General features: G+C 43.0%; 1 protein-coding gene across 1 annotated transcript in view; it reads right to left on the bottom strand.

Moving 5' to 3' along the window:
• The window catches only part of lrig1 (leucine-rich repeats and immunoglobulin-like domains 1), a 40,217-nt gene that overhangs the window by 9,398 nt on the left and 18,524 nt on the right, over window positions 1-12,295 (bottom strand). The window contains exons 3-9 of the mRNA XM_014009856.1: window positions 11,732-11,803; window positions 7,161-7,298; window positions 6,909-7,052; window positions 4,952-5,095; window positions 4,530-4,673; window positions 2,955-3,098; window positions 1,081-1,161 (exon numbers count right to left, since the gene is read on the bottom strand). Of these exons, the coding sequence (XP_013865310.1) occupies window positions 1,081-1,161; window positions 2,955-3,098; window positions 4,530-4,673; window positions 4,952-5,095; window positions 6,909-7,052; window positions 7,161-7,298; window positions 11,732-11,803 (867 nt within the window). The remainder of the gene's footprint in view (window positions 1-1,080; window positions 1,162-2,954; window positions 3,099-4,529; window positions 4,674-4,951; window positions 5,096-6,908; window positions 7,053-7,160; window positions 7,299-11,731; window positions 11,804-12,295) is intronic.

The raw sequence follows: 12,295 nt of genomic DNA, 5'->3' as shown, positions 1-12,295 counted from the left end.
ATATTATCGCTTATCGCAATAAATTTTGAGACAATTAATCGCCCAGCAAAATTTGTTATCGTGACAGGCCTAGTTGTCAGCTGCTCTGACTTCTGTTTTTAATTAAGCTGACAAAAAAGAAAGAAAGAGTAAAACCTGCGTCTCCATCCTTCACGGCTGTGTTAGTAAGCTGATTTAAGGGCGTGTGGTGGACACTTTGATGTCCCCCTCTTTCCCATGGCTCGGTTTGACAGCTTCGGGATGCAGTGGGCCGCTTCCGCCAGCACCGTGACAAAAGGGGGCAGGGTCAGGGGGCGGGGCGAGAGAGGTGTTTGATGTTTGATAACTGAATACAGCCCTCAGTTTCACCCTCTCTCGGCTCCTTACAACAGAGAGTGGGAACGCAGGGACTAGAGAAGAGGAGGCATGAAGCAGAAACAGCAATAAGCCTATTGGAGAGCGAACCCCTGCCAGCTGAAAGAAAAGGCCCTTCTCTCCCTTATTCTCTGGCTCTTTCTTTCAGCGGCGCTCACACTGGGAACCATCTTGGCTGGACATCATCTTTTTGTCCTGCAGGTTGATGATTGTCACTTATTGCCACAAACTTCAAGCTTGCTGCAATTTTGCAGCTCGTTAACTTTCTACAATAAATGTTTTTTTTTTTTTGTTCCGTGCAGCTCGATGAAAGTGATAAGTTCTAAGAAAAACTGATAAACACGATTCGTTGCATCGGCTTTTAGAACCGTTATCAGCAAGGACAATCTGATTCGCTCATAAAGATTCAAAAGAAATGATGATAAAATGGGTGCAAACGGTTACTTGTATTATTATAGAATGCTTCTTGGGAAAGTCTTGCGAAGAAATATGAAAACAGAGTTGTAACTCAGGTGGCTGATTTCAGAACTTTACAGCCTTAAAGTTTTAACTTGGCAATAAAGAAGGAACAGGGACTAGGATGGAAACTTTTGATTTGATTTGGACGAAAACTTACACAGAAATTTGTGAAAGCTAACTCTTTTTTTTCTTAAGAAGAGCAGAGAGAAGCTCAGAACAGTAACAGGGTGTCAGGAGTGAAAAGTAAAGGAGAGGGGGAGGACTCACAGCTTCCTGAGTTTATCCAATCCAGAGAAGGCCCCATTGGTGTCTTCTATTGTGCCTGAGATGTCGTTATGGTCCAGCTCCCTGTGGAGAAGGGGAGAAAAGAGGGGGATAAGAAAAACGAACAGGGACAGACCATTGCTGAAGAGTTTCAAAGTCCTGGTGGAGGCTGTTCTGGAAGTCCCCCCCCCCCCCCACCCCACACCACCCTCTGCACCTGGCCTTAAGAGCCTATTTGCTGCTCTGCTCTGCCAGTCAAGCACAATCTTCCCTTACAGAGGAGGAGGAGGAGCAAACATGAGGATAATGTAAACACCTGCACAAGGAAAAAAAGTATAGAACTCCTGATGGCACATGAGAGGGGGGATGAACGCTACATCTGAGACTTTTAATGGGGTTTGGGGCCAAGCTTAGCCAAAGGGAACATAGAACAGAATCAACCAGTAGAAAAGAAAAGATTTTTTTAAAGTGCTTTTGGGGGTTTCCAAACCCTCGCTGAATGGATCTGTGTCTTCCTGTGAAACGACTACCTCTGAGGTGAAGTCATAGCCACCGCTCTGCCCTTCTGCTTGGCCAACAAAAAGAAATACAACAGAGTCAGAGGACTCCTCTGAACCTTTAGAAGACCAAACTTGAGAAATGCTTTTGAGGTTGATGGTCAGCTACACCCTCCATCACCGCCTCCCCCTCCTCCCTTGGCTTTGCAAGGATCTTTTATCCCCCTCTGGTTCTTTTCAGCCTCCACTGGCTGCTGTCTGAGTTGGACCCGACTGTGGCTGCCAATTTCCTACTCTTTCTGGCTGGTTGGATGTGAATGGCCACTGCCTTGTTAAAGCAAGGCCAGGGGGGTGGGGGTTGTGGAGCAATGGAGCCCAGCAAAAGAAAAAAAAGGGGGGGCCCTATGAGCCACCGACCCCCATGGCCGAATTAGAGGCCGGCTTTTTTTATTATTTATTTATTTTGTTTGGAGCTTTCACACCCTGATGCAGGCTCCAGCCCCATGCCAGCACAACCAGCAGCTCAGGCCCAATTAAAGCTCTCCCAGCTCACTTTCAGGACCCTGCCTATGGCCGGCCTCCCCTCTACTGATTAGATTAGGCCTGCCTCAAAAGACAGAGAGCAATTTACCAAGAAAATATTTCTTTTAAATCTTGCATAATCAAAACATAACCTGTGTGCTTATTAGGAGATAAAACACTAAACTAAACTTCTCTTGAATAAGCAGAGCAGCACCCAGTGATCCAGCTGAGGAACAGAGGACCCATGTGCCTTGGCTCATCACCCTGCAGTGAGAGAGCTGGTTTCAGGACCTCTGGCACGTCTCTCCTCTCTGGCTGGTTCACCAGGAAGAGGCAGAGCCAAGAGAACCTTGGTGAACAACCAAGACCCCCAAGCCTTTCTGACGGATTTATCCAAAGACGTTCTCTCTCCAGCTCTCTTCTTTTCTTTACTTCTTGTCTTTTTTGTGCAAAAAGGTGGAAGGAAAATAAATTTTTGCCTTTCATTGGCTTTTAAAAGTTAGGAGGAACATCAGTGGAGCCAAACAACATGGAGCACTTTTCCAATCCAAGTTGGTCTGGACACAAAGTCCAACATAAGAGTAAAAGAAAAAAAAAGTAACGATGATAACAGAAAGAGTGAAATCTAAAAACAGACAATACATAAATACAAAGATGTTTTAAATAAAAAACCCTGCCTTGTAAAGTCAACTGAAGGGACTTCATGAGCTGAAATATCAGATGCCACACAGGCACCACAGAAATTAAAGAGCTCAGCTTTCACTGCTCCCCAAAGGCACATCTAAGCCTCATCTTAGCAGGAGCAGAACTTTAATGAGTGGGTGGTTTAGAGGCGGTCATTTGGGGTGGTGTACTTACAGGATGCGTAGGGCCTTGAGACCCCTGAAGGCTCCCTCACTGATATGGCTGATGGAGTTGTGGCCCAGCTGGAGGGTATGGAGATCCCCCAATACTGCCAGGCTTCCTTCATCCAGACGGGTCAGGTTGTTGTAGGACAGATTTCTGAAGACAGCAGGGAAAAAAAATTTAATTAGCAAAACAGCGACAGAGAGAAAACAAAACGGAGACAGAGGAAAGTTCGATGTGACGTCTGGATGGAGACCACAGCTTGCAACATCATTATCCTTCGATTTCATGGCTGATTCAAAATCAGTTTGCAGCTCTGAAATGTCTGTTTCCAATGTGACTTTTCTCTCCACTACAACTTATTAACAGAATGGCTTTAGCAGACATCGACGCTCTTCTGAGATCTGAATCTTTACACATGGAAGAAATATCCTTGGTAGAAACTTTACATGACTATAATCTCAATTTATAAACCTCATTGGGCCTGTGGTAAACTCCAGGGAAACATAATGTCACTCAGACCCCAAATGTTACAATTAATCTGTTCTTTTGTTCCTTACGAACACAGAGGACTAAAGTGAGACGTGAACGCCACAAAAAATACACTTATTTGTAAAGTTACAGGTAAGTAACATCTCAGCTTGATATCTTTCCTGTTTTTATGTAGTAATAAAGTCTATACATTGCTCAAAAGCAGAGTTGTGCATTTTACAGTCCTGTCTGTGTGCTTCTCTAAGTCCAGGCCTCAGGTTTGCCTGACCAGTCATGTGTGCAGAGATGCTCCGCTGATGACCAGCTCAGCCAGGCGCATTGGGAATGCAATAACAGGCTCCTCATAAAGACGAGTCACTCACTGCTATCAGCTGGTCGGGCCATCATAGCCCCAGATAATAAAAGTCACGTAAGCGGTGACTGCCGAGGTGCCAGGCGGCGGATCCGAGAACAGCGCGGGGAGCAATCTGCCTTTCATAAGATGTGCACACAGGAAGCGGCGCAGAGATACGCAGAGCAAACTGGAACGTTGGCCGCCCCCACTCTGTCCCTCCAGACTGGTGCACGTAAACAAGCAGAGGCGCCACAGACGGCTCGGGCTACCCCCGTCGTTAGCAACGCCTGAGCTGAGCAAAGCACTTTAAAGCTGCATTACGACACTCATGTCAATGGCACCGGAGAGAATTTCAGATAATAACTTGGTAGACAATGGCGGTGAAGGTGATCCTGGAGTGTAATTATCACAATACAAACAAGCGGGGATTACAGGACGATTTGCCAAAACCCCACGCTTCAAAACTGAGTAGAAAAACTCTTGTCGAAGGGCTTGTGTGCTGTTGAGCCCGGCTCTAATTATGGGATAAACAGGCTTATCCTGAAAGCAGCACACTGAGTGTTAAAGAAAAATGTCATTCAGCCCTGAAGAATGTAAACGGAGAGTGTGAGGTTCTCAAGGTTTAAGATGGTTTATTTCACTAAATGCTAATGAAAACTGTAAAAAACTAAAACTCTAGTTTACATTTTGAGGAACTTAAACCGCTGTGGTGAACAAGATTATCTGGCACAAGAGGCTGGCTGTTGCATGCTGGTACTCACAGTTCCCTTAATTTATGACAAAACTTCCATCCGTCGGGGTTGATGCGGGCTATCGAGTTGTTACTGAGGAAGAGTTGCGTGAGGGAGCTCAGGCCGTACAGGGAGCCACTGTTCACCTCTGTCAGGTTGTTGTACTCCAGGTGACTGCATGAGAAGAAAACAGCAGGGAGATTTGTTCAGCAACGGTTGCAGGTAATAGGTGCTGCATTTTTGTCCTGAGAACAGTCAGAATGACTGCAAAACCTTATGAGTAATTTAAGCGGTTACACGCATTTTTGTCATTTCTTGATTATATGTGTAAAGGATCTCTGCAGCACCTAAATGATTGTGGCAGAAGAATAAAATATACTCAAAACAAGCCTACATTTCAGCTTCAACAAAAATGTATTTTTATGTCTCAATGAGTTATTTTCGGTACATACAGGACTTTCATCTTAGCCAGGTCCCAGAAGGCTCCATCCGTCAGTTTGCTGATGCTGTTCCTCTGCAGTTTGAGCACCTCCAAACTGGACAAACCCTGGAAGGTCAGACCCTCGATCTGATGGATACGGTTCCTGTTCAGTTCTCTGTAGAGCGAAGAAACAAACGCAAAACCTCTAAGACAGCATGTGGAAGTAGGCCGGTCACAATATCAAATTTTGGTGGGAGATAAATTGTCTCAGAAATTATTGGGAAAAACGATAATATTGTTTGGAGACCATTTAAAACTAATAAGTTCCAAACTGGCCTGGACTGGAGATTGGGAAAACAACACACAACAACAGCTACTGAAGCTGGAACATCTCTATCCAAGCTAGCACAATTTGTTCTTTATAGGGGTGTAACGATACATCGATCTATATCGATATATCAATTTGAATGGTTCATGATTCAGTTATATCGAGGCTAAATGAAAATATCGATCTATATCATCATCATATTCTTGATGGGAATCGATATTATATGTCCATCTAACCCAGTCATTGTGTTAGATGGGCATATGATATCGCATTATATCGATCGCAGACATGAATTGAATTTAATCAAAATCGTATCGTGACAGACTTCGTGATAGAGAAATATCGAATCGTCATCCAAACATATCGATGTAATAATGTATCGTGATAAAGCTGATGATTTACACCTCTAGCTCTTTATGCATCTTTCCTTTGGTTTCATAAAATATTTGTAGTTACCCAAACTCTGCTTACGAAGTTTATGACATTATTATGTAGTGTAAAGAAAACCTCTCTGAGGCATCACCAGCTGAAAGATGGCATCAAAAAAACAAAGATGCTCCTCCAGCTAAATGTTTGTTCAGAGGGCTCTCATAGCGCAGAGGTTAGAGACCACGAGCCTAGAAAATATCTGATGCCAGACTCCACTCCTCGCTACCATGAGTAGAAAAGAGGGAGACACGAAAAAACAAGAAAGCAGACGAATGAAAATGATCATTTCAATTTATCGTGTGATTTTATGATGTATTGCTTGTCGTAACAGGCCTATATACAGTACAACACCTGAAAACTAAGCAGCAGTATCTTTCTTTTCCAGCATTTTCTCAAAGATGTGAAAAGTTAAACCACTTATATCTGCAGCCTGCCCTCTTCCAATAAAAACAGTCCTCTTTAGTGTGTGTTCCTCTGGTCACATTAGTGATAAAACGAGGGATGAGCTGAAAAACATGATATAAGATGCTATAAAACTAAACTTGGTCTCTCTCTGCGTCCAGCGTTGAATTGCACAGCTGCTGAGAGTGTGAAGGCTGTAAAAGCCCTCAGGCTCGCAAAGATAAACATTCATACAGAATCTTTTGTGTCCAACATGCATCACCGCTGGCACTCGGAAGATACAGTGTCACCGGGGCCACCTGTTGAACAAAAGGCACCTGGGGAACCTGCTGGAGCCACAATAAGGGGGGGTGAGACTCCCATTACATGAGCTGCTGTGCTCTCTGAAACGGAGGTGTTGAGCTACAAATGGGTTCGGCCTCGCTGTGATGCTGGAGGGAAGTTTGGCCAAGATAATGGAGCATGCTGTTGGGACTGAACAAACCACTTTGGGGATATGGAGGAAGGCAATAAATCACTAATAATATGAGACGGGTGTTTACCTTGTCAGACCTTATCCACACCAAGAGGTATAGCTCACACTAACAGCGTTCCTAATGTTAAACACACACGGCTCAATCAACAGACACTAAAATCTCCTTCATCCACACTCTGACGTCTTTTTAACACAACTGCGTCTCTACAAACGAGGAAGCCAGTCACTTCTATTTGAACCAGAGCTGTCAAAGATGTGATGTTTCTGTACAGTAAGCCGCTCGGACAGACGGAAACACAACCTTGTCGGCACATTAACTGTGTTTCAAAACTGATGAAAGACAGCGAGACTCACAGCTGCGTGAGCCTCGGAAGCTGGAAGGCTCGGATGGGGATCTGGCTGATGCGGTTTCGGCTCAGTCTCAAAATCTGCAGAGTTGGACCCAGACGATCCAGAGCTCCGAGCTCCAACGCGCTGATCTTGTTGTTACTGAGGTATCTGAACACGGACACATTCAGTTAGGACACAGAAGAATAACAAACCTCAAGTCGTTTTGCGTAGATTTTGGATGAGAAAAACAGAAAATCGTGCTCCGTAGGTACTCACAGGTCTCGAATTTGAAGGCCTGCAGGAAAGCACTGAACTCGAAGCTCGGTGATGTCATTATTGCTCAGGTCCAAGGTTTCCAGAGAAACCAGCTCTCTTATCCTCTGGCCATCGATGCTGCGGATCTTATTATGATGCCTGAAAAACAAAAATCACACCGAGCATTAGGTGTGTGTGGTCGGCAGCTACATTGCTTGTGCACCTCCATGAATCAAGGCAGGGGGACGCAACTCAAATCCTCCTGAGTTCTCTAAGCCCACTCAGTCAGAGAGAGAGCAAAGTACACAGAACAAAGTGGTCTCCATCCACCACAAACTTCCTTTAAGAGCTCCCAAACAGAAGCTGGCCTTTTATAAACAACCCCAAGGTTAAAGAGACGGTCACCAAATGTGTGATGGTATGAACTGATAGTCATGTGTTTCTTTAAAAGCTCTGCCCTCAATCAACAACCCCAGGAAGAGGCAGACACGACTGACAAAATGAACAAAAAATGTAAACAATCTTGAAAAAGTTGCAACTGAGAATGAATACTCATGGGCAGCTGATGTGCCTGAGTGGAGACAGAGAGAGAGGGGATGCTTCCTGTCAAGTTTTCTAAGCAGATCTGAGAAACAACAATTCAACTTTTAGACATTTGGACATGAGGAAACATTTTGGTTTGTCAGAGAAGGTAGGCCGTGCTGTAACAGGGCTTTGAGGGAAGACTGAGCAGACAGTTTTTTTTTTTCAGCACTATTCAGGGGTCTTTTAACAAATGATGGAAGTCAAATCTACTTCTAAACATCTGTACTAGGTTATTTACAGAACCTGTAAATATAAAAGACAAAGGATATACCATGAAGTTATTTGATTAACTATAAATACTGGGGCCCTGTGTTACCTGAGTGCACATGAAAAACTTGACTGGATGACACGAGCGAGTTTTAAATAGGGTTTACACTAGCAAGGTCACTCCCCCTCGTTTCCAGTGTCATCTCTGGGGTCGATTGTTCGGCCCGTCTCTTTCCATTTGATGCCGACGCTCAGGACAAAAGGAGAATTATTTGAAAATCAGATCATCCGTTGGGCCGTTTGATTTTTATCCCGAGCTGTTTTAGAGGCACCCCTTTGATGTGGACCGGGCAGGCGATGAGTACAATGGGAAAGTTTGTGCTGCTCTGCTGTCACTTTGACACTGTGTTTTTTTTTTGTAAAGTTTTTGTTGCTTCTCTCTCTTATTTATGCCATCCTGCTCTGGCATTCTGGGATGGGCCTCAGTGCCAAACACACTGTGTGACTGTGAGAGCCGTTACATATGGCGTTTAAATGGTTCCTTTTTAGCTGTCTTTTAGGAAAGTTGATTTTTTTTCTTGTTTATAAAAGTGATCTAGGTTTGACTTACAGTCATTTAGATAGAAGTATGTGTTTTTTGCTATCTCTAATAGCAGCAGCAGCAAGCTGTAGCACTTCCTGCAGAATTGTCATCATATTTCTGCCAGAAAAACTTAAGGGAAATTGTGAAACTGAATTTGGGTTCCTACAGTTTAAAGCAAGTTAATTTTAATACTTTTTAATGCCAAGTGAAATTAAATTTAAGACCAATTTCACAATAAACACAAATGACAAAAAAATTTAAACTGGCAGGAACTCATGAATCAAAGTATTTTTGGTTGAAGTATTTAAATATTGCTAATAGACCAATTGTTTTTATCCATATCTAACTTTAGCAGAAACATTCTTAGCAGTTTTAAACTTAATTTAATTTCTGGAAATCCTCTAACGACCCAACATTTGGAGTTTTAGGACCCACAGTGGGGTCTCAACCCCAATTAGCTGTAGATGAAACCTTAAAGGTGCCTGTGACATCAATTTTTTTGTAAGAAAAGTGAATGCATTTTTGGAAAACATTAACATATTACAAAATGAATTTCACACTGCTCAGATGAACAGTTGTTGAGATGTTTGCATGTGAAATAACAGGAAGTGATATAAAAGGGGCATGTCTGCATGTGAATATTAAAAAAATAATAATATTTACCCATTATTTTAATATTTGAGACGAATTACAATCATCCTATGTACAATGTGTTAACATTTTTAAGACTTCTGAAAGATTGATTTAAAACATTTTAAGGCTAATTAAGGTCTTATTTTTGGATTGATGAATTAAATGCCCTTTAAGACTTTTTAAGGATCTGCAGGAACCCTGTGGATTCTTTTTAACACGACAGGATCTACAACAACCAGGCTTTTACTTAGGTTTTTAGAGGAGTGCATTGACACTTCAACCTTTCTTATAGGTTATATTTTTATTTGTATTTAGGGATGCTTAGGTCGACATAACAGCTGCTGATGAAAGTCTCCAAAACAAGGAGGAAGACCAGAGATGATCGATCCTTTGGGGCAGCTGCCCTCAGGCTCTGAACAGTCTGCCATGGCACATGACAGATATATAGTTTTATTTTGACTTTTTATCTGTTTAGGACTTTGGGGCCATCAGCAGCTTCCATTGTGTATCTGTACATTTCAAACACATCGCTGAAGCAAAACAAGAATTCCTCTTTAAAAGGTTCGAGTAAACAGAAACTAACCAGCTAATACACAGAAACCCTCAGAGGTAGTCTGACTTTCAGACAGTTGCACCTACGTATGAGCTGCTCTCAGTCTGAAGAGTCTTCTGTTTGATGAACGGCTGAAGGAAGAACTTTGTGTCCATTTGGTTGTGTGTGTGTTAGCCGCTGTCTCTCACAAACTTGTTGTCAGACGACATTCCAGACGATCTCCAACCAATGGAATGGGGACAGTAATGCCTCTGCCAGTGCACACACTGTGCTCCCTCCTACAGGCTGGCAACTTAGACAGTTTGCACCGGATTCACTTTTAACCCTGAGTTTATTTCTTACAAACATTTTTTTCTTCTTCTTTTGACTCCCTGTACCCTCCTACCACACGCTCCTTCCTTTGGCTACTTCCTCTTAATCTGGCTTCTTTTGGCAAGTAGTGATGTCACCCTGATCTGACACAGTTCAAATCTTTTATCCCAGACTCCCTCACTGTTTTCTCATCTTGTCTCCCCCGGCTCACCATTACTCGTTTTACTGTAAGCCATGTGACTGACAGCTGCAGCTGCAAGTGCTTCAGCCGGCCCTTCACTTCAGCTGCGTAGCTTTGTAAAAATCCGACCCTCCCTCCGGCCTCCGCTCCCATCAGGACTAGAAGCTTTCCTCCCTAGCAACAGGCTTCAAGTCAGGCCAAAAAAAGACAGCCCGATCATTTGGAGGGCCTTCCACTTTCCACAGTCCGTGAAGTAAAGATTAACTTGCTCCTGTCTGTTTTGAAGCGAACGCCAAGCAATAAACAACAACACCCATACAAATCAAATCAAAAATAAGATGTGCTTCAACAGAGATAAGACAGTTGCTTCATCAGACACAAACTGCCCTCTTCCTGCTGACTCTGTACAGCTTACAGAAATATTCTGACCACATTAGTGCATCATGATGAATTCTGAGAAGCAGGCAGATGACACACCGGGGAGAGGCGAGCGTGTGACTCCCACAAAGCTCGCCGCTGAAAATGATATGACGATGAGCAAACGTGACATGAAGCGGCAGCTGTACACTTTACTACCAGGCGGGCAGTCAGCATACTATAGCAAGGTGTGAAAGAAAAGCCGGTGTACAGCTAATGGTTAGAACCAGACTAACCTTACTGAGTTTAACTATTTAGATTCCCTTCGAGTGAAAATATTCACTGGTCACATGAAATGCTCAAAGACAAAAGTCCAATCTTTACTGCCCTTTTTTATGGCATTTGTCACCTTTGCCACAAAGTTTTTATAGCATTTTGGTTTATACATAGCTTATTTTGCCCAAAACCATTTCAGTGCCTGTGATCATATTGAAGACTTAGAAAGGTTAAACACAATAATGTACTTTCATTTACCTTTTGTTACATTTACAGTTGGACTAAACTGTAAATAGTTCCTTCATTTTGCATGCAAATATAGCTTCAATCTGCAAAACTGAAGTTATCACGTCATATCGCCTTTTTCCCCCTTTCAACTAACAAGAAGAAAAGGAAAATCAGCCTGCTGATGGATTGCTGAGCTCACATTTGTGACATACACAAGCGCACACACGCCCTTCCCAAATACGGCAGTAAATCTCCAGTGAGATGCCAGTGCAGGCAGTCCCCACAGGCACGGTTTCACAACTGGGAGAAACCAAGTTGAAACTATATACGAGCTGACACTCCAAACAGGCAGCACCACTCACTGTAGACAGGACCACATAGCCAGCTAATGAGACTCGTCGGTTCCTCAAGCATTAGCTAATCGCTCAAGACAGAACTCCATACTGACACTGAAGTAGCTCAAAAGGAAAATAAAAGGATTTTTGATCTAGTTTAGTGCAGCAAGGTCACATTCACCGCTTATCTCACATCAAGTCTGTGTTTCTTCTGACTTGTAGAGGCATCCTCTGTGGATTTCAAAAGACTATTTAAAGAGCAATTCAAAAAGGCAGCTGGCCTTAAAAAAAGCAAAAGAAAATATGGTATTTCTGTTTTAATAATGGCGAAGAAGTACTCACAAGTAGAGGGATACAATTTTGGAAGCCCGTCCTAAATCAGGTATGGAGGTCAGCTCATTGTGATCCAAGCGCCTGGAAGTGACAAACAGCAGGTCAGAGAACAAAACGTGCCTCGCATAAAACCAGAAACAAACACAAAGATAACAAGTCCCTTTCAGATTTATAAATAAAACACAGTACGAAAAGGAACTGTAAATTAAGATCTGAATATAGAAAGGTATTAAAGCTTATAATCTTCTTGTCACCACAATTAAGTTCAACCGTTTCAGTTCGCTCCGTCACAGGAATCTGAATTCAATCCACGCATAAATCAAAGCATTTCAAATACAACTTGTCACGTCTGCCGCAGAGCAAGTGGCAAGTCATCTTTGTAAAAACCAAAAATAACACGTGAGTAAAACAGATGTCCAGGAGCGTATGACTGCTGGGCCTGCCAAAGATGTCACCAGTGTGTGTGTTATCCGTTTGCCTATGCATGTGTGTGTATGTGTGTGTGTGTGTGTGTGTGTGTGTGTGTGTGTGTGTGTGTGTGTGTTTGCTGTGTGTGTCTGTGTGTGTCTGTGT

The sequence above is a fragment of the Austrofundulus limnaeus genome, unplaced genomic scaffold (assembly GCF_001266775.1).
Source record: "Austrofundulus limnaeus strain Quisiro unplaced genomic scaffold, Austrofundulus_limnaeus-1.0 Scaffold62, whole genome shotgun sequence".
NCBI classification, from domain to species: Eukaryota; Metazoa; Chordata; class Actinopteri; order Cyprinodontiformes; family Rivulidae; genus Austrofundulus; species Austrofundulus limnaeus.
This window is presented reverse-complemented; position numbering and strand designations above follow the sequence as displayed.